Source organism: Saccopteryx leptura, chromosome 13 (genome assembly GCF_036850995.1).
Source record: "Saccopteryx leptura isolate mSacLep1 chromosome 13, mSacLep1_pri_phased_curated, whole genome shotgun sequence".
Lineage (NCBI taxonomy): Eukaryota > Metazoa > Chordata > Mammalia > Chiroptera > Emballonuridae > Saccopteryx > Saccopteryx leptura.
In genome coordinates, this window is record NC_089515.1 from 40,091,439 (window position 1) to 40,118,482 (window position 27,044).

The 27,044-nt window shown below is 44.3% G+C and overlaps 2 protein-coding genes across 2 annotated transcripts in view; one reads left to right on the top strand and one right to left on the bottom strand.

Moving 5' to 3' along the window:
* Positions 1-2,053: 2,053 nt before the first annotated feature.
* Positions 2,054-17,432, bottom strand: LOC136384922 (stabilizer of axonemal microtubules 2-like). The gene is made up of 4 exons (XM_066355572.1): positions 17,278-17,432; positions 11,483-11,662; positions 6,574-6,776; positions 2,054-3,063 (listed from the first exon to the last, which is right to left on the bottom strand). Exons 1-4 carry the CDS (start codon positions 17,313-17,315, stop codon positions 2,123-2,125), a joined length of 1,362 nt encoding a protein of 453 aa, XP_066211669.1. The 5' UTR covers positions 17,316-17,432; the 3' UTR covers positions 2,054-2,122.
* Positions 17,433-17,459: 27 nt separating this feature from the next.
* LOC136384921 (elongation factor-like GTPase 1) overlaps positions 17,460-27,044 on the top strand; it is a 90,388-nt gene continuing 80,803 nt past the window's right edge. The window contains exons 1-6 of the mRNA XM_066355571.1: positions 17,460-17,582; positions 18,222-18,325; positions 19,587-19,654; positions 22,145-22,229; positions 24,882-25,015; positions 26,556-26,693. Coding sequence (XP_066211668.1) covers positions 18,235-18,325; positions 19,587-19,654; positions 22,145-22,229; positions 24,882-25,015; positions 26,556-26,693 — 516 coding nt within the window. The 5' untranslated portion in view covers positions 17,460-17,582; positions 18,222-18,234. The remainder of the gene's footprint in view (positions 17,583-18,221; positions 18,326-19,586; positions 19,655-22,144; positions 22,230-24,881; positions 25,016-26,555; positions 26,694-27,044) is intronic.

Below are 27,044 nucleotides of genomic sequence, written 5' to 3' on the forward strand. Positions count from 1 at the left end.
GTCAAGGAGACGTAGGAGGCGATGAATTGGGTTGCTGGCTGCCGGGGCAATATCCCGCCCTATCTCGCCAAAGCCTGTCCTGTCTCGTTATATCCCACCCAGTCTCGGAGTCTCTTTACCACACACACTGAGGTCTGAGATTGGTACTTCTCTACCTGTGGCCATGCTGTCCCGGCCTCCCCACCGTGCTTGGTCCGGTTCCTACTTACCTTCTACTACTTAGCAGCTGTCCTCTCCTTAAGGAAGCCTGTCCTGAGCTCCCAGGCTCAGTGTCCCACACTCACAGGGCTCCAGTCTCTCTATTCTCACCTGTTATACTTAGTGAGATTTGGGGGAGACACCACTCATCTTTGTGACCTCAGCTCCAGGCAAACTGCCTCAGGGAACCCCAGCTGGTGTGTCCAGGGAGGAGACCACCCACGTCGGGTTACAGAGGGGCTGGATATCCAGCACCAGAAAGCAGGCCAGCATGAGGGTACTAAAGTATTTCCCTGTTCTTCACTTTGAATATAACATTTTCTGTTAAAAAGGTAAGTATCAAATTATGTAAAAGTTAACCTAGATAAACCTTTATAAAAAGCTTTATTTTCCAGAGAAAATCGGGTACAGAAATGATTTTATGAAAATTCATTCCTTTTATTGATGCTTCATTAATGTTGCAGAGAAATCTAAAATCATACATCATTTTAACTGATAAGTAAAAAAGTAAATTAAAACAAACTACTTTCAAAAAATTAAAACTATACATATTTTAACCAAATGGACTTATTCTAAATTAAGTATATAGTTTGGAACAAATCAAAAGCTACAAAAAACTAAACTTTATGATAAATCATATTGTTCCATAATGCAACCATTTATCAAGAAAACACTCAATAAGTTTAATTCATTACAAGATTTTCAGCATTTATAGACACAATATGTTCTTTCTTCTTCACGAGGATGAGGAGAACATAGTTGTGCCCCATAGTGAACTGGTTCTTCTGAACTATGACTCTGGGCCAGGCAACCAGGTGCATAATTACCTGAGGTGACCCTGAAGATTTCTTCAGAGCTGTCAGTCATTTCTGAAACTACTGCAAGTGTTTTGAAAAAGCAAGTGCTTTTCCCTGTCTGGAAATGCCATCATTCAAACCATGTTACTCCCCCCAATCCAGGCTCTCTGTTCTCTGTAACAGCTTCTCAGGCGCTTGGGAAGCTAGCTGTACGCGGAAGACTTCTCAGACATCACACTACTCATAAGCTCGATACAAATTAGGGTATTTTCCAATCCTCGCTAAGGCCAGAAAGTGATTACTGAATAGGCAATTATCCCAATTTGTAAGAGGAGAAAACCGGCACCAGAAGAGATGAAGTGACTTTTTAACGCCTGACATTTGTTCCGCACTTGCACCTTCTGGATTACAGTGCGTCACACGATTTGATGCACAAACGAATTTGGGTGAGGCAGGCAGGGCAGATACCTTTTTGCTAATGAAGCACTGAGGCTCAGACATGAGTCACCTGCCCAGGGTGGCACAAAAAGACTGTGACGTCATTAGAACTTGAACTCAGACCCTTTGATTTCCAACCAGCAGGGCCTGTGCTTGTCACACCACAGTGGCTCTAATCACAACTCGAACACAGTGAGGAGCAGCCACCCAAACTTCACTCTGTATACTGTAGACGCCCTGAAGTCTGAGGAAAAGGAACGCTGTTGTCTGGGAAGAAGAATCATGCGTCATTTTCAGTGGTGGTATAGACAGCCCTAATGTGTTAGATAAACGGTAATTGGCACACAGATCACTCCAGTTGCTGTAATTATAAACACAAGTATAAAATGATGGACTGGAGACCAGCTATGAAACAGTGTGTTGGAGATTAAAGCAGTTCTGATGGGAATGTACTACCGTTCAACTTTCAGAAATGCGAATGAAAGCACAAATCTGTTAAAATATCAATACAAAAAGGATTTTAAGATCCTGATTTCCTGTGATAAAGTTTCCAGTTTTCTTGATTAAAAATTGAAAGATAATTTGTTTTAGCTCTCATAAAAAATTTTTTGCCCTATAAACAATTGGTTCCGCCCCCTTGGAAAGCCAACATCCTCTGAGTTAGCCTCCTTTTAAACATGACTCGCTGGCTAGGTCTCCACGGGGGGCGGGGCCTTGCGGAAGAATTTATGACCTCGGGAATTTGTGTGTTCAAAGACGTAACCTGGGGGAGAGGGGTAGCTGGCCGGGCAGAGCTCCTGTTTTTTCAGCGCATACTCGGTAGAGTACATGGTTACGTCATCGAATGGGCTGGAACTCTGAAGGGGAACATTTAAAGGCTTACAACTCTCCGTTGCAACCAGTTCGTGTGGCACATAGTGAGATCTGAAAGTGCTCAGACCGTCGAACTTCCCAGATGGGTTGGGAATCTGCTGCTGATTTTTAATGAGTCCTCGACGACAACTTTCCCACGCTGGAAAATCTTCCCTCGTGGTGCTTGTTCCTTGGAAAGGAAACCTGTTGTTTCTTCTGTGAGACACAGGCCTGATGGGGAGGACGCGCGTGGCCTGATAGGGAATGTAATCCAGATGGCTTGTGCTGTGTAACGGCATGGTCCCTGCGGGGCGGACATACTCTTGTGCTTTCTTGACTTCCGGGGGTGGGATTTCCCAAGGTTGAAAACTTTCATGGGTTTCAGTGCTTCCTTCAAACGGAACATTTTGGGTCACTCTGGTGTGTGCCGGTCGGCAGATTTTTGTGGTTTCACCTGCAAGACCCTGAAAGGCACACCGGTGGGTTGTGAGAGCCTCAAAGGGGTGGTCGGTCGGTCTGTAGACTTCTTTTGGCTGAGCAGCCTTGGATTCTAGCTGGTAAGGTACATAATCTAGGCGATGGCTCGTATCACTATTAAAAGGGACTGTGGGACGTTTGACCACAGGGCTGGGCTTGAAGCTTTGCCTAGGCTGCAGCTCCCGGGGAACGTAGTCATCTTGAAATGTAGTTGAATTTCCAAATTTCACAGTAGGGGGATAGTAACTTTGTTCTGGTTTATAAAGTTCACTTTTCTGAATGTCCCAAGCTCTATAATCATCTTGGGGGGGAAAAAAAAGGACAGCATTTTTGAATACTAAGGAGAAAACCGTGATCTTGTCAAAGTCATGAACTAATTCTCTCATTGCCAAACGTCTGGCCATTTCCTTTAGAAATCAGAATGCTAAACAAATATGAAGTTCCTCTGATTCCCATCAGATATGTTTTTTCTCCATTTCCACAATGCTTTTCCTATCTCCCCCTTTACTTTGTGTAACTTTCCACTTCTAGTTCATTCCATTACACCATAGAGAGGGGAACAATGGAGCCTGACAGGTGAGAGCTTTTGAAAGCCAAAGAAGTTGTTTTGGGGGAAGACAGTTTAGGAGATATGGTTGTGTTCCCAGGAACTGGTTGAGATTTTCGCTATAACACATAAAATGCTAACGTAAACCATAAAATCTAGGATTAAGCTGAGCAAGGGCCCTGCTGTGTGAGCGAAAGGGCTGTGGGAGTTTCTCCTCTTGCTCTGGAGAAGCCCCTCAGAGGAGGGAGAGTTCCGGTGCCTTTGACAGGAATCCTACAGGATTCCCTGGACACAGTACTGGGTAACTCACATGGTCCCCAAAAGACCACCGGCTTCAGTTTTCCCCCTCAGGAAATGGACTTCAAGGCATTCCCAAAAGACAGAGGGCCATGTGGAGGCCAGGGCCTGAGCTGAGGGCTTTCAGAAGTGTTAGAAACTGTCTGTACAGGCCTTGGCCACTGGCTCAGCGGATAGAGAGTTGGCCCCATGTATGGACATCCCAGGTTCGATTCCCAGTCAGGGCACACAGAAGCGACCATCTGCATCTCCCCCCACCCCTTCTCTCCCTCTTCTCCTCCTACAGCCAATGCCTCAATTGGTTTGAGCATGGCGCTGGGTGCTGAGGATGGCTCCATTGGAGCCTCGGCCTCAGACATTAAAAATAGTTCAGTACTTGAGCATTGGTCCCAGATGGGGTTGGTGGATCCCTGTAGGGGCACATGTGAGAGTCTGCTTTACTATCTTCCTCCTCTCACCTAAAAAAAGAAAAAAACTGTACAATTTAGAAGTGACACATAAGAGCTCAGTGTGAGATTTAGTGTTAAATATCTTAATTCTCCTTCTTGCTGCTTACCTAGACCATGGCTGGAAAACTGAAGTGCTTACACTTCAACTGAGGCTTATATGGGTTTTCTGTTTCCAGATGAGAAGGGAAGAAAGCTGAGAAATAGTATAGAATTGACTTCACCCAAAAATATGCAATTCTAAATACCAAAAATTGATTTCAAGGAGAGAAGTATACAAGGTAAAGTGTAAGAGTCTAGACTAAAGTCCATTGCCATGTTTGTTTGAAAGGCCCAAACTCAAATGCTTATTATTACACCTCTGAAGAGAAAAATTCCTCATCTGTAGACATGTCTGCCAAGATGGCCAAGTTTGGAATGAAACAATTACTTCCACCTCAAGCTACCGATGTTTGGGTGAGAGTAGATATCTGAGCCAAGGGCAGGCAATTTCGTCTGGCAGAGTCTTATGGAACAGCATGGCAAGGAAAGACGAATTGGGTCCAGCATATTCTTGCTCTTGTGAACCTAAATTTGAAGAGAAAGAGAGAACAAGACAGAAGGATAACAAGATAATAAGAGAGATAACAAGAGAAAGAGGTCATGAGAGAGACTGAGAGAGAGAGAATGAGAGAATAGGTTTTTGACTGTAGCTAATTCCTTCTTAATCCCTGGTAATATTCCTGTCTTGAAAGCTAGATTTTCTGATATTAACAGTCTTTATAGTTCTCTCTCTCTCTTTTTTGTTTTGTTTTCTTTGTTTTTCAAATGAGAGGAGGGGAGATAGAGAGACAGACTCCCGCATGCACCTTGACCAAGATCCACCCAGCAAACCCCATCTGGGGCTGATGCTCTGCCCATCTGGAGTCATGCCTGCAACTGAGCTATTTTTAGCACCTGAGGTGGAGACTCCACAGAGCCATCCTCAATGCCTGGAGCTGATGCACTCGAACCAATTGAGCCATAGCTGCAGGAAGGGAAAAGAGAGGGGGGAGGTGGGAGAGGGGTGGAGAAGCAAATGGTCGCTTCTCCTGTGTGCCCTGACTGGGAATTGAACCCCAGGAATTCCACACACTGGGCCAACACTCTACCCAAGCCAACCACCCACGGCCTACAGTTCTTTTAATTAGAATTGGCATGATACACATTCTTCCATTCTTACTTTTAACTTACCTATATCTTTGTATTTAATAAAGGTTTTGTGTGGATAGCATATAGTTGGTTCTTTTTTTCCTTCATATACTATGACAATCTTTTTGTTTTAATTACCGTAGTTAGGTCATTTACTTTTTTTTATTTTTTATTTTTCTGAAGTTGGAAACAGGGAGGCAGTCAGACAGACTCCCGTATGCGCCAGACCGGGATCCACCCAGCACACCCACCAGGGGGCGATGCTCTGCCCATCTGGGGCGTTGCTCTGTTGCAACCAGAGCCATTCTAGCACCTGAGGCTGAGGCTACAGAGCCATCCTCAGCGCCCAGGCCAACTTTTGCTCCAATGGAGCCTTGGCTGCGGGAGGGGAAGAGAGAGACAGAGAGGAAGGAGAGGGGGAGGGGTGGAGAAGCAGATGGGTGCTTCTCCTGTGTGCCCTGGCCAGGAATCAAACCCAGGACTCCTGCACGCCAGGCCAATGCTCTACCACTGAGCCAACTGGCCAGGGCCAGGTCATTTACTTTTAATGTAATTATCAATGCGGTTGAATTAAAATCTATACTCTTGGTCTTGAAGAAGGTTGCTAGTATGCTTGGTAGAGTTTAAGCTATTCTAGGATGGAGGAAAAGGAAAGGTACCAACTAAATGTGGCATAACGTGACAAATATGACATAATGCTTGTTTGAAGATATCTGTTGTTTTTACATGTTTTGAGACAGAGAAAACTAAGCAAGTGGCTGAATTTGGACAGGAAGCCAGGTCTCCTAACTCTTAATTATGCAGGTGGTCTTTTTTCACTTTACAGTATTATTACTGCTTTTTTCTTTTTCTAAGTGAGAGGAAGGGAGACTGAGAGACAGACTCCTACATGCACCCCAACTGGGATTCACCTGGTGACGCCCATCTAGGGCCAATGCTCTACCCATCTTGGTTGCTCGCAACCAAGCTATTTTTAGTGCCTGAGGCAGAGGCTCCATGGGGCCAATCTGCACCTAGGCCAATGCACTCAAACCACCATCAGTTGCACCATGATGTGGAAGGGGAAGAGAGAGAGAGAGAAGAGCGAGGAGGAAGGGTGGAGAAGCAGATAGTCGCTTCTCCTGTGTGCCCTGACTGGGAATCAAACCCAGGACATTCACATACCAAGCTGACGCTCTACTACTGAGCCAACAGAGTAGGGCCACAGTATTATTTTGACCAAAGAGAGAAAAGTTTTTTTCCTAAGTCGTAAGGACTAAGTTTGGCAACACGCCAAAATAATGAGTTGATGTCAAAGCTGGAGGTGAGTTCTAGCTTCTTTGGCTCTATCACTTTTGAAATGGCGAGTTACCTTTATAGGTTGGGACAGTGTCCAACTTTTCTCTCTTAACTTGTTTTCTCTCCAAAGGCCGGACTATTGCCACAGGCTGCACTTTATAAGAATTAAAGGCCTGTTTGTAGGTCGTGTCCAGGTCAATCTCCCCCTGTTTTGGTTTATATTCTTCCGGTACATGGCGAGGCTGTTGGACTATTTCATAAGGACGATAATCTGATCTGAAATACATAAATTTGAAATATAGCCTCACAGATTCTTCTATTTCTGATTATGTTAATGCAGTATTGGAATTTTCAAGTTTTTTTTTTTTTACTTGAGAAGTTTAAGAAGATATTAAAATGTTGATGGTTGATAAACTACTTGAAATAATTGAATTGCTTTATGTCCCAGCCAGTGACTAAATACCTCAAGAAGTAGATATGTCAAAAACCCTAGTTTTCAAGACATCGTTGTCATGGATTCTTAGTTAACTGGATCTTACATGAATAAAACCTTTCCATAATTGAATTTTTTCCTAACATGGAAGGACCTCAGGTGAAAAATTTAATGACTCTGAAAAGAATTTTTAAAGTATCTCCTGGGTTCACTTTGTCAAAATCCACATTCATCCTACTTAAAGACTATCTAGTAAGTTACTGGGACATGCCTTTTTCTCATTAAAGTCATGCTGTCTTCCTGCTCACCTTTAAATAATAAACTCTGGCCTTTGACATAAGTCATATTCATTATATGGATATAAGGATGTGAGCTATTCATCCTCAGATCCCCGTGGAAGCCCTTTCCATGAATGGGAGCCACATGGTAATCCAGCTGCACCAGGCCTTGTACAACATTGTGTGGCAGAGTGAGGACCAGTCACTGAGTTTGGGGTGGAGGACACCACAGTCTGAGGGCTCAAACTGCTGGGGTCCAAATCCTGGCTCTGTCGTTCACTGCATGCATGACCTTGGACATCTTAGTTAACATGCCTGTGCTCCAGTTTCCTTGCATGTGAAAGAGGATAATAATATCGTCTACTTCAGCAGGTAGAGGATTCACACACACACACACACACACACACACACACACACACACACACACAGTGCTTGATGCATGGTAAGGGCAGTATGTTAACTACTACTTGTATTACCATGAGTCTTCAAAATTGCTTTATTTTCTTCTGGACTCGATTGACTACATCACTCATTTTATGATTTGTTTTAAACCATCTTGAATTAACCAGTATTTTCCGTGTATATCCATAAGATCCAAAAATAAAACCAAACGCACTGAGCCCTTTCTCCTGTTCACAATACAACTCCCTAGACTTGTCCCACTTCCCCACCCCTACCACCCACTGCCACTCGTTTCCGGCAGTCACTTCTCTGATGCAGTTCGAGGGTCACAAGGCTTCTAAATGATTAAATACACTAGACCGCTTTAGTCCTCACCTTGCTTGACCTCTTGAGCAGTGATTGACATGCCTGCCCACTCCCTGCAGTTCCAGTAAATTCTCTCTGCACCCACCTCCCCTCTCCTCACTCAGTGTGCACTCCCAAGGACACTCCACTCCCCCAGCTTTCTCTGCCACCTGTACAGAGTCGCACATTTCTCTCCGCTCAGACCTCTTTTCTGAGCTCCAAACCAGCATTTACAACGACCTCTTGGATAGTCAATGGTGCTCAAAACTTAATATGCCCCTCATCAAACTCACTATTTCTCCACCCCCACAACACATCTGGTCCTTTTCCCCATGTGAGTAATGGCATTGCCATCTCTTCAGCTGCATAGCCAAAACCCAGGGCTCGCCTTTCATTCCTCACTTTCTGCCTGGATCTACAGTGATGCCTCGGTTTTCACCGACGTCCGTTATCATCCGTTTCAGTTTTCATCGATTATTTCCGTGAAAAAATTGTCTCAAGTTTTCATCAGTTGCCTCAGATTTCGTGGGCATGCCCACGTGACCTCACTGCTAATTTTGCAAAAACAAAGGGTGACCCACGCGTTCTCCTGCTCAGTGTGGCATTGTTTCTCGTTATGTGAGCTGATATCACCCCATGCATCTAGCCAAACAATTTCATTGCTTTCCAGTGTTTTTGTGCTTTTTTAAATTGATTCCAAGTGCTAATACTACAATTACATTTAAGTGATTACTGCGTACACAGTATTTAGTGTAATGTGTGTTTTTGGTATGTATTTTGGAGTGTCTAGAATAAATTAATTGGATTTACATTGATTCATATGGGAATAATTGCCTCGGTTTTCATCGGTCTCAAATTTCACCGATTGTTTTCGGCCTGATTATTGACGAAAACCGAGGCATCATTATAGTTCATCATCAACTTCTGTCAATTTTTGCCTCCTAATCTCTCTCAAATCTAACCGCTTTCCCCGTCTCCTCACCACCATGATATTCCAAGCTTTCCTAACAACTCATTCAAATCATTCAACCATTTCCTACACTCATTTTCCTGTATCCACTGTAGCCATCTGGCGATCTTTTCCCACGCTGCACCCAAAGTACTGTAATCCTTTCCCATGTAAATTTGAGCAGGTCACTCTTGCTCTCATCTCCCTCATCTCTTCCTTATCCCCCTTATTTACCACTCAAACGAACACAAAACAAATTTAGAAAGAAAGGCGCTCCTGGCTGCCTCCACCAGTCTTGCCCACCCTGGGCCTCCTCCTGCTTCCTAGGCTCAAGGGGGACTTCCTTCTGGAAGTGCTTCCTCCTCCCCCGCTCCTTCAGACCTCCTGCTCTCTGCCTGGGTGCACTGCCTTCGCCACTACATCTAGTTCGGTGCTTCACGTCCTTCGCATTTCCCTGATAAAGTCAAACCTCTCTTATTCTGGCTCTCCATTTACCTTGTGCTAACGTCATAGATTTTATTACAGCTGCAATTTTATCCTTATTTTGGAGATTTTTGATTGCTACCTTCACTACTGCCACATCTGTGAGCACAGAGAGATCATGACCGTCTTGTTCTTGCTTGTCCCTGTATCCCAGATGCCACGCGTACTGCCTGACACTTGGTCATAAACACATAATAAGTATAGGGGTGAATCGTAGTAGAAATCACGTACCTCCGCCTCTTCAGACTCGGGAGTTGGTCTTTGCTCTTCCCAAATACCAGCTAGAGGGGAACAGGCTACAGCGAACGGGGGAGCAGAGGAAACAGGGAGAGGACAGAGAAGCTTAGCAGTCCAGGTTTCTCTGGTCAGATTATGTAAATGTTAGAAAGTATACCTCCAAACCCAAAGCAACCTTGTAGGGAGAAGTAGTAGAGGTAAGTGCACTTTTATTCATCTGACACACCCCAAAACACTTGACATGGGCAGAGCCATGCTTTAGGACAGGCTTCCAGCCTGTGGGCTGTCCTCTCACCGTGTAAGCAGAATGAGCTCTATCAGAAATGAGATGAAAATGGAAACAATACAAACGAAAGTTGCTGTAGTGTTTTTAACTCTCAAATAGCAGTCTGATGCATGAGCTCATTGGAAGCAGGAACCTCATGTCATTGCTTTTGTACTTAATGCCCAAGACCTTGAATATGGTGTGCACGTTAACCGAATAAAGAAAATAACCCATTGTGTTGACAAATATACAAAGGGGTCACAAAGGCTAAGTCCAAAGGAAAAGTTTAGGCCTAGGAGGAGATATTTGTTCACCCATTGAACAAATATTGAGCGCCTAACTGTGTGCTAGTAGGCACTGCACTAAGGTTCTAGAGCAGTGGTTCTCAACCTGTGGGTCGCAACCCCGGCGGGGGTCGAATGACCAAAACACAGGGGTCGCCTAAAGCTACACAGGTTGAGAACCGCTGTTCTAGAATAAATATTGAGTGCCTACTATGTGCTAGTAGGCATTGTGCCAGGATATAACAGAATACTGAGATAAGAGTAGACAGTTCCTGCTTTAATGGCTGGGCTTCTGAGACTAATCTAATGACATATAATAGGAAGATGCTTTAGAACTGACATGGGGGCTTGCACCTCGCCTGAAACCCGTGTGAGGGGTCAGAGGCTTTCCAGAGCGATAACTGTGTTGAGATCTACAAATGAAAGGGGATTAAGTAGGGTAAGAGGGAGGGAAGTTTTCAGACGGTAAAATAGTATGTTGGAAAGCTCTGTGGCAAGTTAAACCTGGTACTTTCAAGAAATGGAAAATGTCCTGTGGGATATAAGCAAAGCGTATAGAGGGCATTGCCATGAAAATAGAGAAGCAAGTAGGAGCCAAGCCATGAAAGGATTTGGGTAAGGATTTTGGAGTATATTAAATACAACGGAGGCCCTGGCTGGGTTGCTCAGTGGACAGAGCATCATCCCGGTTTATTGAGGTCACGGGTTCAATGCTGGGTCAGGACACGTAGTGGAGGCAATCAATGAGTGCACAACCAAAAGGAACAACTAAGTGGGAACAACGATTATATACTTCTCCCCCTACCCCCTTTTTTAAATCAATGGAAATTAAAAAAAAAAACCCAAAAAACAAAAAAAGCAATTAAGTATTAAACAATACTTAATATAAGAGTATTTTAAGCAGGGAGGCAAAAGGATTAGGCTTGCATTTTAAAGAGATCATCTTGGCAGGCTAAAGTATACATAATAAATCAGAAACAGAAACCAGAGGAGTTACATATACATGTCACAACAGTTAGGAAACAGGAAACTACTGCATTCCTCGAGGGCATGGTGACAGGACAAAACAGATAAATGTGGAGACACAGCAGGTAAAAAAAATCAATAGAACTTATTTCCCTTTTCTCTGTCAGTCAGACTTCCTTCTCATCTTGCTAGTTTTCTCAAGTTGTGACTCAACTAGTTTCTTGCTTCTTGGATTGGTTCAACTTAAATCCACGGAAGAGGTCAATTTAAAGAGTTAAACAACTTTATTAAGACCAGAAGAGTTGGGAGAAAGATAGGCAAAAAGTTGTTCAATATTTACTTAAATGTTGTTATTCCTTCCATTTTACCACGGTACGCTCGAAATTCTTGCTTAGGTTTAAGACTCTGAGCAGGAAGAACATTGCCATATGTAGGATATTTTTCCAAATATTCAGTTGTTGGGCAATACACGCCGGAATTTTCATAAATCCTTGTGGTTCCATGTGGACAGTGATGTCGCCTGTGCAAATATAAATAAACTGAAAGATTATTTACACCTCCAAAAACATTGTGTGATAATTACATTATAATCAGAGACCTTCAATAAACTAGCATCTCTACATCTAAGAACAGCTTTACTAAGAAACAAAGCAAAAACCTTCCATTTTCTCTGCAATGGTGTTTACGAAAACTGTAAGTTATGGTATATCCTTATGTGGTGAAAATTCTGGCTTTGCTCTGACAACAATTTAGTGTGTCTTCTACTACAGAAGCTGAAAGCCCCTTTGCTGGCAAGTTCCACAAACAATTTGGGTTTCACCTACCACATGAGACTGATTCAGAGAAAGCTACCTGGGACATCCATTTTCCTTGCATGGATACACAGTCTGCAGCCAGCAGTTGGTAGACAGTGTCTGGTTTGCAAGGTGGCTTCCTGATCTGGCAGCTTCCTGACCTTGGCACTGAGGAGCGGTTCTGAAGCCTACAGCCCTGCTGCAGTTTTCTGATTGTGGCAGAAGCAATGGCTCCCTTGGCAGCCCAGTTTTGCGGTGAGATCTTTGGAAATTTTTCCTGAAAGCTTAGTTAAGAGATTGTTCCTTTGGTGCTTCTAACAGTTCTGTGAGTTATATAAACTTTATTATTATTTTTTTAAGTGAGAGGAGAGGGGATAGAGATACAGACCCCTCCATGCATCCTGACCAGGACCAACCTGGTGACTGATGCTCGAATCAACTGAGCTATCCTCAACGCCTGAGGCCAGTTATTGGACAACAGAGCTATTCCCAGTGCCCAGGGCTGAATGCAAACCAATGGAGCCACTGGCTGCAGAAGGGGAAGAGAGAGAGAAAGTGGAGAGAGAGAGAAGCAGATGGTCGTGTCTCATGTGTGCCCTGACTGGGGATCAACCTAGGACATACACATGCTGGGCTGATGCTCAATCCACTGAGCCAACCGGCCAGGCCCTGCATACACTCCTTAATAAATCCCTTTATACCTAAACTAGCCAGAGTAGATTATATTGTCCATAACTAAGAGTCCTGACCAATATATGCTCACAACATGCACTTGCTAAAGAGAATGAGGTTGATCTTCACGCATAGTTATTGGAAGATGAAGAGATACTAAACAATGAAAAAGTAGTTTGTAGAATAGTATGTATCGTATGCTCTCTCTTTAAAGAATATGACTGTAAAACAAGTCTTAAATAACATCTGTTATCTGTGAGGAAGAAGATTATAAGGAATTTTCACTATATCATAGTTGTTGTTTTTTTACTTGAATTCTTATACTATGCCTCATGTTATTTATTTCATAATCAGAAAAAAAAACCACTTTTATTTGAAAAGTTTTATTTGAAAACCTAGTATATAATGTTTGCATTACCTTGACTTTGACATATTGTTTAAAGGTAAGCCACTTAATGAGTGCAGGGAGAATCTTTTCTAATCTGTGGTTTCCAATACCATGACCCTAAGAGCACTCAAGGTAAAAGGTTCCTAGCTTTTTCAATTAGGTTTGAACCATAATTTTATTGTATAGTGTTTAATTTTCCTGAAGTTTCTAGTACCTCTAATTCCTCTTATGTTCTTTGCATTTCACATGCACTGATGATTTTCAGTCTTTCTATTGTAACTTCTATTGTGTTGAGTCTTGCCTGACCAGTGATGGTGCAGTGGATAGAATATCGACCTGGGACACTGAAGTCCTAGGTTTGAAACCCCGAGTTTGCCGATTTGAACAAGGGGTCACTGGTTTGGCTGGAGCCCCTGGTCAAGGCACACATATGAAATGCAATGCCATAACTACAAGTTGATGCTTCTCATCTCTCTCTCTCTTCCTGTCTCTGTCTCTCTCTCTCTCATATATACACATATACACATATGTGTATGTGTGTGTGTGTATATATATATATACACACACACACACACACATATATATACATACATGTGTGTATATACATATATATAATTGAGTCCTGTTTTTCATGGTAGGTGGCCACAACTGGAGTCTTAACTGTCCCTGAACATTCAATTTAAATTCATTAAGGAAGTATTTTCCTCCTTGCCCTTGGTGGTGGGTGTCTGCTGCCTGACATAGGAAGGCTAAGCACAAATCCTACCCTCCTGTCCTCTATTGACCCTGTGAACTTAGACCCCAGTCTGTCTCAGGCCCTGTTGACAGACAGGCTCCCATGTCTACTTCAGAAAATTTACTTCAATTTATCTGTTTTTGTTTTATCTGTCGGCATTCCTTTTATCCTTCTCTATATCAAAAATTCATTGAAATTTCATGTGTTAGTGAGACCTCTTTCCATTCTCTTCAGTAATATGGGTTGATTTCTACCCTGGTTTTATAATTTTATTTCAGGATGTATTGAATGAAGACATATGCTCTTTTATCTTCCATCATGAATTTGAGGCATAGACCAGTCAAACAATTTCCTATCCTTGTCCACATTATCCATTTTCTCCTGTCTCTTCAAAATCCCATTCATACCAGGTTTTCAAAGAAAGTTGGTTATAGTTACCAATTCCCAATTTTTTCCAGCATTCCCCCAACTTTGTTTTCTAACATTAAATAGCTCCATCACAGTTGTACTCATGTGAGCAATCATCTATACATACTGCAGAAAAAAGTGTTAGGAGATGGATGGTTTGCTTTGACTGATACAGTGAAAGAAATAGACCTTTGAACATATTATGAACATAGTATAAAAAAAAAAGAAAGAAGATTCAAACAGCAAGAGGAAAATGTAGCAGCAGCAGGTCAAAATTTCCCTGCAGAGGTCTCTCTCCTGATCTTGGATCCTTCTAGAAAGAGCAATGTATTGACATATTAATGTTTGTTCTCCTTGTTTTTTTCCCCCGCCTTTATTTCAAGCAGGTAGTTGGGACCTTTACATTTCCTTGTTGCCAGGAAGAGCAAAGAAGCTGTCTAAAGTCAACACATTTTCCAGTCTTTTTTTTTTTTTTTTTTGTTTTGTTTTGTTTTGTTTTTTTTCATTTTTCTGAAACTGGAAACAGGGAGAGACAGTCAGACAGACTCCCGCATGCGCCCGACCGGGATCCACCCGGCACACCCACCAGGGGCGGTGCTCTGCCCTCCAGGGGGCGATGCTCTGCCCATCCTGGGCGTCGCCATATTGCGAACAGAGCCACTCTAGCGCCTGAGGCAGAGGCCACAGAGCCATGCCCAGCGCCCGGGCCATCTTTGCTCCAATGGAGCCTTGGCTGCGGGAGGGGAAGAGAGAGACAGAGAGGAAAGCGCGGCGGAGGGGTGGAGAAGCAAATGGGCGCTTCTCCTATGTGCCCTGGCCGGGAATCGAACCCGGGTCCTCCGCACGCTAGGCCGACGCTCTACCGCTGAGCCAACCGGCCAGGGCCATTTTCCAGTCTTTTTAAAAAACAATCCATGGGGCCCCGCCTGTTGGCTCAGTGGCAGAGCGTCGGCTAGCGTGTGGATGTCCTGGGTTTGATTCCCAGTCAGGGCACACAGGAGAAGCACCCATCTACTTCTCTAGTCCTTGCTTCTCTCTGTCTGTCTGTCTGTTTCTCTCTCTTTTCCTCTCCTCCTGCAGCCATGGCTTGATTAGAGTGAGTTGGCCCCAGGTAATGAGGATGGCTCCATGGCCTCTGCCTCAGGTGCTAAAAAATGGCTCTGGTTGTAATGGAACAAGGGCCCAGATGGGCAGAGCATTGCCCCCTTGTTAGGGTAGGTAAAGTGGGCTTGCTGGGTGGATTCTGGTCAGGGCACATGAGAGAGTCTGTCTCTGCTTCCCAGAACTCACTTTAAAAAAAATAAAAACAATCCAAGGTAGAGATGAAATCAGGTGTCCCTCTAGAGATGAAAGGTAGTTGTTTCTTAGGACTTTGTTTTCCCAACGGGGAAAGAAATGGTCTATTCCCCCAAAGAAAGGAAGGAGGTAATATATGAGGGGAACGGGTTCAAAGAAAGTGGGGAATCTTTGCCGCTCTCTGTATCAGTGCCCGGAAGGTGGCCAGATCTTAAAACAGTTGGCTCAAAGGAGCCCTCCAGTCGTGGCTCTCAGCTTTGCCAAAGATACTTGTGCCTCAAACATAAACCTGAAAGCGAGGGTGGCACCACTCTTGAAGGACCATTTGAACTTCAGCAAGGAGCATTACCAATGTTCAAAGTCCTGACGGGATGCTTACACCAGCCCTACCTCAGCTCCCTGGATCCCCACACTGCTGGAAGAAAGGGGAACCCCCTGGTCCTGACCACTGCACGGGAAAGGATGTTGGGTTGTACATAATGATTAGAAAAAAAACTAACCAATTTTTTTTTTCTTTTCTTTTTTTTTTGTATTTTTCTGAAGTTGGAAACGGGGAAACAGACAGACTCCCGGATGTGCCCGACCGGGATCCACCCGGCACGCCCACCAGGGGGCGACGCTCTGCCCACCAGGGGGCGATGCTCTGCCCCTCCGGGGCGTCGCTCTGCTGCGACCAGAGCCACTCTAGCGCCTGGGGCAGAGGCCAAGGAGCCATCCCCAGCGCCCGGGCCATCTTTGCTCCAATGGAGCCTCGCTGCGGGAGGGAAGAGAGAGACAGAGAGGAAGGAGGGGGGGGGGGTGGAGAAGCAGATGGGCGCTTCTCCTATGTGCCCTGGCCGGGAATCGAACCCAGGACTTCTGCACGCCAGGCCGACGCTCTATCACTGAGCCAACCGGCCAGGGCCAAACTAACCAATTTTTGCATGTCAGTTTTTGGATTCATACCACAAATGTGAATTTATCTTGCAGTGATTTTCAACCTTTGTTTCTCACGCACTCATAAACTAATTACTAAAGAAAAAGGGGCCCTGACCTCTTCTCCCTTAGTAACTAATTTATTTGTGCCATGAGATGAAAATGGTTGTATTTAGTCAGGGGCACTGACCTTAGTAATTAGTGTGTGTTTGTGCCATGAAAAAAAAAGGTTGAAAATCACTGAATGTACATCTACTTATTAATTATAAACAACGTTTAGCATGAAACTAGGGGGGAGGACTGCTTTCCATCAGCATACAAGTGGTTTTTCCTTTGGAGGGGATTAGAATACGAAGGGAATGACCTATTCATATATATATTTAGCCAGTATTACTCTAACTCCTGGGTCAACAGTGAAGCTGAGGAAGAAGATTGTTGATGGGGTGGAAGGTTGTTAGACAGGACTCACAGACCAATCCTGGGCCTCAGGGCGGCGACTACTACCTTTCCAGTCATTTATATCCAAAGGATCGCTGCCTGGGTAGGAGGAACAAGAATAGGATACGGCTTGGACGGCAAACTAGAGATGGAAAGAAGCCTAACACTAGTTGAAAACTCTGGGATTGAACACCGTTCAGTTCCTTTCCCTTTTCCTCGACCTTTCTTTTCATTCTTAAAAAAATTTTTGTGGGGCATCTGAGTCTCCCAGTCAGATCCGATCGTACCACTTGACCTGCCTTAATCCGGACACACCTTCACATTATTGCCCGCCTGGCGGGATGGCAGGTCAGTGTGGACTCTGGACAGATCGCCTCCACAGCAAGAACCTGTAAACCCCAGTAGCTCGCGGAGCGGACCGAGCTGCGCACGCGTCACCTGCCCTCCGCACGACCACCTGAAGCTCCGCCGCCTCCGCCGCGTCTCACCCGCAGGTGCAGATCTGACATAGGCACCGGCTCCTCATGCTCTCTGCCCGAAAGTTCGATGCCGCCGCGCCTCCGAGCGCAGAGCTTCCCTAGTTCCAGCGCGCCTGCCGTCGTCAAGGCAACGCGGGCTCCCGGGAGACGGACGCGGCGCCAGCTTCCGGTGGCGTCAGCACGCGCGGGTCAGAGGTCGTGCGTCTCCAGGCCCGCCCCGCCGCTGTTGTTCTGCCCTCTCGGATCTCTTGGGGCACCGACGCGCGCGTGCCACCGGACCCGGGTTCCGTACGGGGCGGCGGGCGGCCGAGCGGGTAAGGGCAGCGCTGGGCTGCGGTGTCCTGGTCGGTCGGCTCCCAGTGGAGCGGGTCCCGGGGCGCCGAGGCGGGGCGGGGCGGAGCCGCTGCCCAGTGTGGACCTGGAACCGCGGGCTGAGGTGAAGTGGGGTGTGGAGTTGAAATCTTTTGCTTTCTCTCTGGAAGGGGATAAGGTCTCAGGGCCGCGCGTGGTTAGTAAGCACGTGACCCCAAACTTTCCTCAGGCTCCGTGGGCGGTTCTGAGCCGAGGACTGTCCACCTGAGAGGGATGCGTGCGGGGCGGGGGAGACGTCAGCTTCCGCCCTCATGGACCTGGACCGGGCGCCGCCGTGAGTCCAGGCCTGGCGTCGCCTCAGGGCATCAGCGCCCCGCGCCGCGTGATTCATCGCGGCCGCCCCACGCGGGGGACGAGCCGGCTCCAGACGCCGTCCTGGCAGGTGTTTGCTTCCGCGCCCCAGTTGGACTTGGACCTGGGTGGGTGCCCTCAGGACACGTTGATTGCCTTCCCAGTTTGAGGCACCTGAGCAGTCTTGTCAGCTCCCAGCATTTAAATATATATATACTATATATATATGTTACTGCTTCGCCCTTTAGCCCAGGTGCCATTTGTGACCCATTTTTAATTTTCCGTCACAGGACATAAACGATCATGGTGCTCAATAGTTTGGAGAAGATGGTTCAACTCCAGAAAAACACTGCGAACATCAGGAATATCTGTGTTTTGGCTCATGTGGACCATGGTGAGAACCCTTTTCAAATGCCTTGTTGTCTGTAGTTAAGGGGCTGTGTCTCCGAGTGCGTCCTCAGTGGAGTGACGCAGTGGCAGGTGAGAGGGATGCTGGCTGAGGGGCAGGCGTTGTTTCCTTCCAAAGTATGATGTCAGAGATGCTCCCTGTTAACATTTGAAATAAAGGCAGCTAATTAGTGATTAGCATTTTGGTATATTGCATTGTTTTTTAAACGAGAACTTGAGCATTAAAATGTGAAGAATTTTTGGAATGGCTTTGTAATGTAGTAAGTCTGTAGTCTTGTTTTACTCAGTATACCATTCAGAGAAAAAAAAAATGATTGCTGTGCTATGTTTTGTCATTCTGAGCTAGTAAGAATGAGCTACTGTTGGCCCTCACGGTTGGCTCAGCGGTAGAGCGTGGGCCTGGCGTGCGGAAGACCCGGGTTCGATTCCCGGCCAGGGCACACAGGAGAAGCGCCCATCTGCTTCTCCACCCCTCCCCCTCTCCTTCCTCTCTGTCTCTCTCTTCCCCTCCCACAGCCAAGGCTCCATTGGAGCAAAGATGGCCTGGGCGCTGGGGATGGCTCCTTGGCCTCTGCCTCAGGCGCTAGAGTGGCTCTGGTCGCGACAGAGCTACGCCCCAGATGGGCAGAGCGTCGCCCCCTTGTGGGCGTGTCAGGTGGATCCTGGTCGGGCGCATGCGGGAGTCTGTCTGACTGCCTCCCTATTTCCAGCTTCGGAAAAATGAAGAAAAAAATAAAAAGAATGAGCTACTGTCACTGTTACTGATATCGGATGATTGATGTAGTAATTAGGGTAAACTTGATTAAAGTCATGCAGGACAGACCTTAGTAATTGTGTAAAAGTTGTTTGTCAGAGGTGTTTTGATTTACATGGTGGTTTGTCTCATTATTTAAGAGTCTTAAGAGTCTGTGCATTTTACTATGTGTGAATTATGCCTCAATGCAAAAAGAAGTTGCACACTTAAAAGAAAGTTGCTTGACAACTTTTCAGGTAGATTGGTGAGATCTACAGGGTTGGAGACAGATTCTAGTACTGTACTATAAAGTTTTCTTCCAGGTGATATTCTGGTCAAAACTAATTAAACTCTTTCAAGTGCCCGTATGTCTTGCTTTGCTTGGTATAGATTCATAGAAAATCTTTGTTGAACCAATTCTTATGGTTAGATGTTAAATCAGTAGAGATACAGCTACGTCCCCCCTACTTTTAAAAAAAGAAATAGCTTTGAATTAATACTGTTATTTTAACAGGAAAAACTACTCTGGCTGACTGTCTCATATCTAGCAATGGAATCATCTCCAGCCGCCTGGCAGGCAAGGTATGTTGTTATATTTATATTTGCTAAATAGCTGTTGCATTTCAGAGGGTATTAGCTATCTACAATGTCATGAACCATTTGCTGTGTTCTTAGAGATCCTGTGAGTGTGATAAGTCAGATGATATCCTGGCACAGTTGTGGGAGTTTTCACAGAGGAAGAGAGTCTTCCCATGTGAATGAGTTGGGTGGTTTAAGGACAAGGCAGAGAAACCATCAGGTGGAGGGAAATAACATGAATAAAGTAGGAAAAGGCTAATTTGTGAGTTGTGTTTGATTTCAGTGATTTGCTTACGAACTGCTGAGAGCAATTGCACTTTGATAGAGAGGATATATCAGATAATCAAAGACCTTGAAGGCTAAACTAAGTACCAAAGGAAGGCTTCTGAAGCCTTTGGGTCATAATGACAATCATGTTTTAGGAAATGAAATGAAATAAAACCATTTTCAGCTGTATTTTGAAAGGACTTGGAATAATTCACTTGTACAAAAATAGAGGTTCATCCCTGTAATGAATTTGGAGTGGAATCAGCAGGACTTGTCAGGTGACTGGGAACAGAGAGAAGAGGATATGGAGAAGCAAAATTGAATCAAAAAAGTACACAGAGGAGACTGAAAGAAAAAACATACACATATCGAATAACAAGAGACAGACTTTTTGGAGTGAGTGATTGGAGAGGTGAAAGCAGCCAGAGTGGGACCTAAGGAACGAGAGGAAGGAGAGGAGGAGATAGGAGACTCCTAGGAGAATTTCACATATGTGCACGAGCACACACGGACACACAGGGTAATTAACTAGGTGTGTCTAATGCCGCTCTGATCAAAAAGAATGAGGGTTAAAAAGGATTATTGTGTTTGGCCAGAGGTCATTGGTAACTTTTACGTGTTTGGTTTGCCAGAGATGTGGGAATGGAAGCTTTTCTGAAAATTAAAAAATTAATGTGGGTTGAGTAAATGTGGTACTCTCGTGACAGTAAGTTACTCTCAAGGCTTTTGAATGGAAGAAATAAGTAAATATAAAGGTTTTCTAAAGTTGACAGTGGAGAGAAGTAGGGCAGGGCAGGGAACAGACCCTTCTGCAGGGAGAGGAGAAAGATTATGACATGCTGAGGGCTGAGGAGCTGGAGAGGGTGGGCTCTCTAGTTAAGTGAAGCCATCATCAGTACTGATGCGCTGTAGAGACAAGATGCGATGCAGGCCCTTATCTATAGGCATTAATGCTTTATGAAAGCCATCAGCTAAATGGCAATGTTAGAAACATCTTCTACCCTGTCATTCTTTTTTAAAAACATATGTTTAAAATCTAGCTTGGGAAAGGAGTGAAGGCTTCTCTTGCTTCTGGAGACTTTCTGTTTGAACCTCTGTCCAGACTTTGTCAGAGAGTCTATGAGTAGAAAAAGAATGGCTGTGCTCTTGATGAATGGAAGAAATTTATCCAAATACTGCTTTCTGTGAATTGCTCATTGACTACCCAGTCGTTCATGGCTGAAATTTGAATGAGCCACTCTCTGGGGGGAGTTTGTGGTATTTTACTACCTTTGGAAAGTGGTAATAATGTCTTTTAGTTTGTCTATGTTCTCTTCCCCATAATAACTTTCATTCTCCAACCTTTACCCCCTTAAAAAAATATGAACGGCATTTAGTTTAAAAGGTAAGCGTTGGCTCTGGCTGGTTGGCTCAGTGTAGAGCATTGACCCAGCGTGTGGATGTCCCAGGTTTGATTCCTGGTCAGGGCACACAGAAGAAGTGACCATCTGCTTCTGTACCTCTTTCCCTCCCTCTTTTCTCCCTCCCTCCCTCTCTCTCTCTCTCTCCTCCCACAGCCATGGCTCAATTGGTTTGAGCACATTGGCCCCAAACACCGAGGATGGCTCTGTGGAGCCTCCACCTCAGGTGCTAGAAATAGCTTGGTTGCCAGCATGGCCCCAGATGGTCAGAGCATTGGCCCCCAGACTGGAGTTGTTCAGTGGATCCCAGTCAGGGTGCATGCAGGAGTTTACCTCTCTATCTCGCCTCCTCTCACTTGGAAAAGAATGGGGGGAAAAAGGTAAGCATTTATGTCTGACCAGGCAGTGGTACAGTGGATAGAGCATCAACCTGGGACGCTGAAGACCCAGGTTTGAAACCTCGATCATGGGCTCACCAGCTTGAGGATGGGGTTGCTGGCTTGAGCGTGATCATAGACACGACCCCAAGGTTGCTGGCTTGAGCCCAAAGATCGTTGGCTTGAGCCCAAGATCGCTGGCTTGGCTGCAGCCCCATCCCCACCCCACCCCACCCCAGTCAAGGCACATGTGAGAAAGCAACCAGTGAACAACTAAGGTGCAACTGCAAGTTGATGCTTCTCATCTCTGTCTTCCTGTCTCTCTCTCTCTCACTATAAGTAAATAAATAAATATAGTAGGCATTTAAAATAAAAGTCCAGAGCATTCCATTTTAATGTTGCATTTTAATTCATTGGGAAGTAAGGATGCATATGTTGCATTGTTACAGTTAAGGTATATGGACAGCAGAGAAGATGAACAGGTGCGAGGCATCACTATGAAATCCAGCGCCATTTCACTGCATTATGCAAAAGGTAAATCAATCTATCTTTAAAGAAAAATAGTTTTGAATATTTTTCATCTTTTCCTCTGTTAATTGCATGCCTCAGTTTCTTTGCTTTTTCTTACACAAATTGCATTCTGGCCTCTCCGAGTGATCTGTTGTCAGAGGCAATCAGGGACCTCTGGCTGGCTTGCAGGCAGAAACACTGGCTGTTCACGCCTGCCTGCATCCACCCAGGTGATTGTGTGAATATCTCCAGAAGGAAGATCAGGAGTCCTAGGACCTTGCTGGCTCAGCCGTAGTGTCCCATTTACTGGCTGGTTCCTTGTTCTGTCCTATGGCCTGTGTATTGGGTTTAGAGTCTTATTCACATGCTGTGGGTTGCCATGATCTTTATAGCTTGTTGTCCCCAAATAAGGATGCCGTTTTGACAGTAACTCTTGTAGGAATTGAAAAAGGCTATTTGGCCAGAGGTTATTGGTAAGTTTTAGAGAAGTTTGGTTTGGCCAGAGCTGTGGAAATGGAAGCCTTACTAAAAATTAAGGTATTAATGTGGGATGAGTAAAGGTCACAATCCCATGACAGGAAGTTATTCTCAAGGCCCCTGTGTATTAGTGTTCAGCCATCCACTACCAGTGGCATCCTGGCTTGTGAGATGTAATGCATGCCATCTTGAGTATAGTGGTTAAAGGTATGTTTCTGGAGTTAGATGGGTTTGAACTTTCATTCTACCATTTTGCATTGATTGATCTTAGGCAATTTACCTCAGAATTGGGTTCTAGCTCGATGTCCTGGAGAAAGATATTTAACTTTCTGTGCCCTTGTATTCTGCTCTGTAACAAGGGGCTAATGGTAGTAATTACCACAAAGGGTTGTTGTAAGAAGACATTAAATAAGTCTGTAAAATGCTTAGAACAGTGGCAGACACAAATGGGCAATCCATAGATGTGCTTCCTGGCCTTGGTTGTTGTTGTTTTATCATTATCAGCATCACTTAGGGCACAAGTCAAGTCATCAAATTGATAAAATTGCATTGGAGAAAATTCTTCAAATGGCCCACAAGTTGTAATATTGAGCCCGGTGATAGTCTGGAGACCACAGAATTTGGGAAGCAGAGTTAAGAGAAGGAGCCAAAGTAAAGTATATATGCAGGTGTTTGAACATTCAAATAATTATTTTGCCTTTAAAAGAGAATCATGTCAAATTAGCAATAAGGAGGAATAAGTATAGAATTCTAATGAATTATTGTTTTTCTGCATGGTTTACTTATGTTTAATGTGAAGTCTCTATAACCTGGAGTAAGCCAGGTGTTCTTGTTTGCCTGGGACTGACATAGGGTTAGTGGGACGTGGGACTTCCGGTGGGAAAAAGGACAAATCAGAATGTGTGGTCACCCTTATAACTTTAGCACCTGAGGCAAGGCCTGCTATAAGCTAAATACTTTTGTTTGTTGTGAGAATTAAAGGAAATTGTAGGCCTTGGCCAGTTGGCTCAGCGATAGAGCATTGGCCCAGTGTATGGAAGTCCTGGGTTTGATTCCCAGTCAGGGCACACAGAAAAAGCAACTATCTGCTTCTCCACCCCTCCCCTTCGCCCTTCTCTCTCTCTCTCTCTCTCTCTCTCTCTCTCTTTCTCTCTCTCTCTTTCTCTCTTCCTCTTTCACAGCCATGGCTTGAATGGTTTGAGTGAGTGGGCCCTGGGCACTGAGGATGGCTCTATGGCCTTGCCTCAGGTGCTAAATAGCTCGGTTGCTGAGTAACGGAACAGCAGCTCCAGATGGGCAGAACATCCTCTGGTAGGGGCTTGTTGGGTGAATCCTCATCGGGTGTGTGTGGGAGTCTGTCTTACTGCCTCCCGCCTCTCACGTGGTATAAATAAATGAATAAATAAATAAATAAGGTTGTATATGTGATGAGAACATTTTGCACACTGCTCGGCACACATAGTCCTCCTTACATTTTTGTAGAATTGACTCTGTGTCTTGATTGAGCAGGTTCACATGTGCTCTTTGAGAATTTGTAGGAAAGTAGTTGGCCAACTACTTTGTGCCTTTTTAAGTTGGCTTTCCTGTTTTAGCCCCTTGGACCAGCTTTCCCTTTCAGCTATTGGTCCCCCTCCCCCCCTTTTTTTCTAAACACTGATTTTACAGATCATGGTAGGGGGCAGTGATAAGAAGTAATTGCTTCATTCTAACTGTTCATTGGTTGGTTGTTGTATATGCCTTGACCGGGCAAGCCCAGGGTTTCCAGCCAGTGACCTCAGCATCCAGGTCGGTGCTCTATCTACTACATTACCACCAGGCCAGGCATTGGTTTCTTTTAGTCTCAACTTCCTAATCTGTAAAATGAATATAGTAATATTTATCTAATACGGTTATTGTCAGAATTCAATAATGTGTGATTAGCACATTAAAAGTGTTTCCTTAGCACAGTACCTATCTCACAGGAGCCTCATAGTAAGTGGTAGCTATTAGAAGAATAAAGTCTTTAACAATTTATATGGAAACTATTTGGAAACAGTAGTTTCATCAATGGGAATTCTAGATTGGGATGACAATTGATTGAGCTTTGGCCTTCTTTAGCTTTACAGTCATTTCTTAGAAGCTTTCTTATTCTAGAATACCCAAAGAAGTGTATTGTATACCTGCACAACTGACAATGTTTGTCCTTAAATTTCATTTCAGGTAATGAGGAGTACCTGATTAATCTGATAGACTCTCCAGGACACGTGGATTTCTCCTCAGAAGTGTCCACGGCTGTTCGCATATGTGATGGGTGCATCATTGTGGTCGATGCTGTGGAAGGAGTCTGTCCGCAGGTAGTGGGCTGTGATGTGAAAAGACTTAATTGGTTAAGGACGGTGGGAAAAGGGAGGAACTGGTGGTTGATTATTATATGCACTTAGACATTTCACTGTCAGAAAGTTGGTTTTACACTTTATATTTAGTAATGTTCCAGTCTGTGGTGAAGTTAAATCATCCAAGTTTTTAAGGGATTTTAAAAAGTACGACTTTAACTTTAGAAATTTGAAGTGTCTGTAATATCCTGTTATAGAGGGACTCAGCAAAAGTGGGAGAAATGTTGGATTTTGAGACAGTATGGTGGTTTCTAATGGAAATGGTTTCTGAGCTGTGAGAGGTTATTGAAAGCAAACTCCTGAGCTGGTTCTCCCCTAGATCAGAGAAATCTTGTCTTGCCTTCTCAGTCTACCATTGTACCTCCACCCACCTACACACACACTGTCCTTGTCCCTTCCTGCTTTCCTCTCCCTTCCTGCTTCCCTCTCCCTTCCTGCTTCCCTCTCCCTTCCTGCTTCCCTCTCCCTTCCTGCTTCCCTCTCCCTTCCTGCTTCCCTCTCCCTTCCTGTTTTCCTCTCCCTTCCTGTTTCCCTCTCCCTTTCTGTTTCCCTCTGCCTTTCTTCCCTCTCCCTTCCTGCTTCCCTCTCCTTTCCTGCTTCCCTTTCCCTTCCTGCTTCCTTCTCCCTTCTTTCTTCCCTCTCCCATGCTGTCATATCCTTAATCTAGTGTTTCTCCTCCATCAGAGTTGGAGAAGTTCACCCCAAGGCCAGTGTGAATGAACATTTAGCTCTGGTGGGCGTGGAGTTCGAAGTGGTTATCTAATCTCAGTTCTTTTAATATATATTTTTTCTTGAAACCTTATGTTTTATCTTAAAATGTTGTCACCTTATATCCTACTTCTTAATATACCCTTGTTTGTTTTAATGTTTATACTATTTTATAGAAAGAATAATAAAAGGTTTAAATTACTCAAATGGAGGAAAGTTGATACTTCTAAGATGTACTGTAATTGTCCTATAACTTCCCTTCTGATTTCCCCTATGGGCACAGGTACCTCAGCTTGAGAAGCACAGTTTTCATCCGTGTGTAGTGTCTTAGGTATCCTGACAAGATAAGTAAAGTAACATACCTGACTTTAGAATAGCAGAATAGTGGTTAATGCTAAGAGCTGCAATTATGGTCAGTAAGGTGTACAGAGGGACTCCTGGGAGAATGTTGCTTTTTGACCTGTGTGTTGGTAACATAACTGTTTTATATTTATTCAGTAAACTCCTCATGTTTGTAAAATTCCACCAAACTCCTTGCTGTTGTTTACACATTGTAATTTATCCATCGTAAGTAAATTGTCAGTTCTGTGAAGGCAAGGACAGTCTCTGGTCTGTAGTCCTTTGCTGATGTGTCCTGTACTGTGTGAATGTCTCGTGAGCACCTGTGTCTGACTGGCCTGGTCTGAGTTGTGGTAAAGGAGTATAGAAATGAGCTGGTTATTAATCAAGATTTTTAATGTGTTTTAATTATTTCAAATCATGAGTTTTATATTTTCCTTTCTGTTTTATTCAGACACAGGCAGTTCTTCGACAGGCCTGGCTCGAAAACATCCGTCCGGTTTTAGTGATCAATAAGATAGATCGCTTGATAGTGGAACTGAAATTCACCCCACAGGAGGCCTATTCTCATCTCAAGAATATTTTAGAACAGGTATTTTATTCTGTACTGCAGTGTTTTTTTAAAAAAATAAGGGCTCAGAGAAGAGTTGTAAGGCAGTTGCTACGTTGAATATGAAGTTTTGCTACAGAGAATTTACTTATTTAGAACTTTTCCACTTAAGTTTCACTTATGTTGGGATTATCATACTACACAGAGGCAACAGGACAAGCTTCCTGTCAGGAGTCCCCTCGTTCTTCAAGTATCCTTGAGCATAAAGCTTGGACAATTGGTTTTAATGCTCTCTCGTTTAAAATATTGTTAAAATCTTTCAAAGGGAATCAATATTAGGAGGTTCTTTGTTTTTTTTGTTTTTGTTTTTGTTTTTTTGTATTTTTCTGAAGC

Coding starts and splice junctions, on each gene's coding strand:
- LOC136384922 (XM_066355572.1), bottom strand. CDS start 17,315: ATGAGGAGCCGGTGCCTATGTCAGATCTGCACCTGCGG. Junction 11,663..17,277: donor TGTCAGATCTGCACCTGCGG/GTGAGACGCGGC, acceptor ATATTTGCACAG/GCGACATCACTGTCCACATG. Junction 6,777..11,482: donor GAAGGAATAACAACATTTAA/GTAAATATTGAA, acceptor TATGTATTTCAG/ATCAGATTATCGTCCTTATG.